The sequence below is a fragment of the Microtus ochrogaster genome, chromosome 16, assembly GCF_000317375.1.
Source record: "Microtus ochrogaster isolate Prairie Vole_2 chromosome 16, MicOch1.0, whole genome shotgun sequence".
Lineage (NCBI taxonomy): Eukaryota > Metazoa > Chordata > Mammalia > Rodentia > Cricetidae > Microtus > Microtus ochrogaster.
Window position 1 is genome coordinate 30,640,633 of NC_022018.1, and position 3,976 is coordinate 30,644,608.

The 3,976-nt window shown below is 46.2% G+C and overlaps 1 protein-coding gene across 1 annotated transcript in view; it reads right to left on the reverse strand.

Annotated features, from left to right (window-relative positions):
• Positions 1 to 1,049: 1,049 nt before the first annotated feature.
• Positions 1,050 to 3,976, reverse strand: part of Scgn (secretagogin, EF-hand calcium binding protein) — a 41,837-nt gene continuing 38,910 nt past the window's right edge. The window contains exon 11 of the mRNA XM_005354964.3: positions 1,050 to 1,606. Coding sequence (XP_005355021.1) covers positions 1,478 to 1,606 — 129 coding nt within the window. The 3' untranslated portion in view covers positions 1,050 to 1,477. The remainder of the gene's footprint in view (positions 1,607 to 3,976) is intronic.

A 3,976-nucleotide genomic window follows, 5' to 3' on the forward strand; every position in this document is an offset into this window, starting at 1 on the left:
AAAAACCAAAAAGAAGAAGAAGAAGAAGAAGAAGAAGAAGAAGAAGAAGAAGAAGAAGAAGAAGAAGAAGAAGAAGAAGAAGAAGAAGAAGAAATTGCCCTTTAAAAGATTTACATGAGTATATGTGAATGAGATGTACCATTATTATAGAACTGGTGTAGAATGGGCTCAAAATTAAACCAGGGCTCCTAATTCTAAGATCAGATATTTTTCTTCCCATTTACATTGTTTTTGGTTTGTTTTGCTTCCTTTCACAAGTCCCTTTAGGCTAGAAATAGCCAAGAACTTTTAAAATACTGAATTCATTTGTTTGGCCTAATCTACCTTTGCCCCAGTGTTACAGGAGGCTCTTCCATTCATAAACTGCCACTTCTTAAAATTCATTAGGAAGCAGAAATTGACAAAGATGATGAGCAGAAGAAAATTTGCCTATGGTAAGTTATCAGCAGTGTGTCGACTCTCAGGAACCAGCCCCTCCTAGAGCTAGGACCAGGTCCTTTCTGTCGCCTGGACCCCAGTGGAAAGCTTCATTCTCTGGGAGCCATAGCTCCACTGGGGCTCCACTCGCACAAGTACCTCTTCAGGATGAGTCGCCTCCTGCCAGGGACTGGCCACCTGGTCCCAAGTACCCAGGCAGGACAGCCAAACAGCAGACGGAGCATGGCTTGTGCCCCGCCACCCTGCCCAGCTTCAGTAGGAGCCTAGGCTGACCTGATAACCAAGCTACAAAAAAGTAACCTCAGGGAACTGCAGCTTCAGGACAGTCAAGTGTCTGTGAAAATGTAAATAAGCAAGTTAAATATGCTTTCTTCTTTCCATTCTATATTTTTTGCTTCTCTGTCAAAAATCAGGTATCTGTAGGTGTATGGATTGATATCCAGGTCTTTGATTTGGTTCCATTGGTCCACAACACTCTGCTCTTCCCATCCAATTTAAAAAAATTGATTTGGGGCAGCTGCTAGCTTCCTGAAGCTAAAAGCTGCTTGAGGATGATGGCCCTCACCCCCGGCTAAGGCTCCCACCAAACCATCAGGACATTACAAAGCTTATGACTCAAACACATCTTTATTCTTGACTACAGATTTCTTCCCACATGAAGACAGATTTGTAGAAGCGACAGCACAGCACAGGTAACAATCCAACTGAGCAGAAAGCTCAAGGACAAACAGGAGGTGGTTGGTTGGGCTACCCCTATCTACCAGGTGAAGGGGAAGGTTGAACAGAGACGATCAGCAGGTAAACTGAGGCTCTGGAGGAGACAGGTCAAGGTCAAGGAGGGAAAACAGAAGAGGCTGCATCGGGGTTTCCTATGGGACAGAATCATGGCTGCCTCTGGAAGCAACACCCTAGGGTCCCCCCTCTGCCCAAGAGTACCACAGCATCAATGAAAAGGTTGCTGACTAGATCTAAGTGTGAGCCAAGCACGCACTTCTCACAAGAGCCCAGACACAAAAGCAGAGAGTAGAGCATTCAGGGATCAGGGGTTTATTTTCAGCCCAAGACACAGTGCCAGCTCAGACTTCTGGATCTTTCCATCCTTGTTGACATCACAATGGCGAAGCAGAATCTCCCGGAACTTATCCAGATCCACACCGCTGATGCTGGGCTGAGGATGAGAGAACATAGTCACTTGGAAGGCCAGCGGCAGTACCAGACTCCAAAGCCCCCCCCCCCCGAATCCTCTAGACTTTGAGAGCTTGGCGGAGGAGCAGATGATGGGCCATGAGGAGCCAGGGACAGCTGTTGCCTCTTCATCCCCTCCAGGGTCTCTAATGTCTGCGGGCAGTGGCTTGATTACTTAGCCTGCACCTTCAGGCATGGTAAATAAACATTTTTGGCATCTTAGTTCCACATTGATTTCCATAGTTGCTGTGGAAAAGTCTGCCGTATAAGCTATTGGACTGAAGACATTTTGTCCCAAAGCAGAGAACTGTGGCAGGAGTTCTTGTCATTTATGCCAATGAGAGGAAATATGTTTTATTATCATCGATGAGATGTTTAGTGCCTCTAGCTTAAAGAGAGTTCATGTATGAGGAAAATTCAGTTTCTATGTCATGTATTGAAGTAGCAACTGGGGATTTATTCCAGGAGTGCTTCCAGACTAAAGAGGGACAGTAATATCTGCACCCCAGGGAACCAGCGAAGCTTCCAGGCTTCACACACCTGTCACACACTTCATCCCATCTGTCTCAGGAGGGAACAGTGACAGCCATTGGCCAGACTAGGAAAGCGGCTTCAGGAACTCAGTCTCCTTCCCAGGGGAGAGAGCTGGTGTTTTTATGCCAGGTCTCCTGGCGGACAGAGCTCTGGTTGTACTGCCTCACCCAGCTCTAGAGCAAGCTGGGGAAGGGGAATGAATCTGAACTGTCAAACTGATATCAAAAGAGAAGAAAATCAGTGAATCTAATGTCCACTCTTCTTGATTACTTGAGTGTGGAGAAAAAGGGCAGCTTCCTTCCAGAGACTTCTGAGCCCCTGACAAACACCACCCACCCCACCCCCAACCCCACCTCAAGCTTTCTTTACCTCCAAAGAAACCTCTAAAAGATCTTCAGTAGGGGACAAAACCTCCCATTCTCAAACTAGAGAGACACAGCCAGAGGAGCTAATCAACAATCCAGCATGGAGAATGACTGGCTGCCGCTGCATCTGCCCTGTCTGTGGTTTTAAAGGGAGAAGGAGAGAAAAGAGTAGCAGAAACTAAGGGAGCACCAACCAGGCTGGGCTAGGGTTAGGGGTACTGGGGACTGCTCACACCTCTGTCAGAAGCATCCCTAGTGATCAGACCACAAGGACAAGATGAAATGCATTATCAGGACGTTCCTTTCACTGGGCTCAAAAAGTATAGTTTCCTGGGTCTCAGTATTAGGCAGCTCAAGGAAACATAGCATAGAAGTCTTTATAGTAAGCTGCACAAGAAGCCCTGTGAAGAACCTGTCTGTTGTACAGATGCAAAGGGGAGATGTCTGTCTAGCCTTCTGCGGTCCATAGGATTACTCTTACTTAGCTGACAAATCATGAAGCTCTCCCACCAGGATCACACATTCCAATGGAGAAGGTCCACAGGCAAGGCAGGGTGGTGGGAGTATTTGCTTTATGAATAGTCAGTGTCCTTACTGTAAATTCCCTGTGAAGCCATCACTCTCCCCCCAGTGGTGTATTAATCAATTACGGGGCACAATTTTTCCTATGTATTGGTATATTGGAGGACTCTCACAGCAATATGTGATTTGAACAAGAAAGAAACCACAATCAATACCCTTACTCTCTCAACCAGGTCTTTGTTGTATGAAGTTAAATGTTTGCCCTCCTGCAATTATCTTCCTTGGCAGACAGTTGGTCAGTATTGGTGTCCAGCAAAGAGACCTCTATTGAGACATTCACAGATGCCCAAGGACAAGAATTGTGGCATGTCTGAAGTTGTTGAGCCTTAGCTCTCAGAGAGGTAGAGAACATGAGTGTCCTGGATTCACTCTGCCAGCAGATAGGAAGCTTCTGTCCCAAGCTAACCTCACATTAACCTTAAAGTATGCCTATTCTTTGCTTGCCAGTCTTTTAACTAAAGACCTATATCTCAAAGCTTATCTCACTGCACCCCGCCCTCCAGTCACAGTCTCACTTCTGCAACCTTGGACCCTTATATTGCCACGGCAATTGCTCTGCCCTCATCACTTAGCCTAGGAATGTGTTTCTGACCCGTGAGAGCTATTCTTGTAACTCCTTTGCTTTAAACCCATGAGGCAAGAGAGATTTTGAGAGACAAGACAAAAGAAGTAGTACCTTGAAGCAGAAGCTGGCAGAAATTAGCAGAAATGTAAAAGAATAGGAATATAGGAAAATAAAGGAGGAGGAGAAAGAGAAGAAGAAGAAAGAGCAGGAGGAGGGGGGGAGGAGGAAAGGAAGGAGGAGGAAGAGGTGAAGGAGGAGGAGGGGGAGGAGAAGGAGAAGAAGAAGAAGAAGAAGAAGAAGAAGAAGA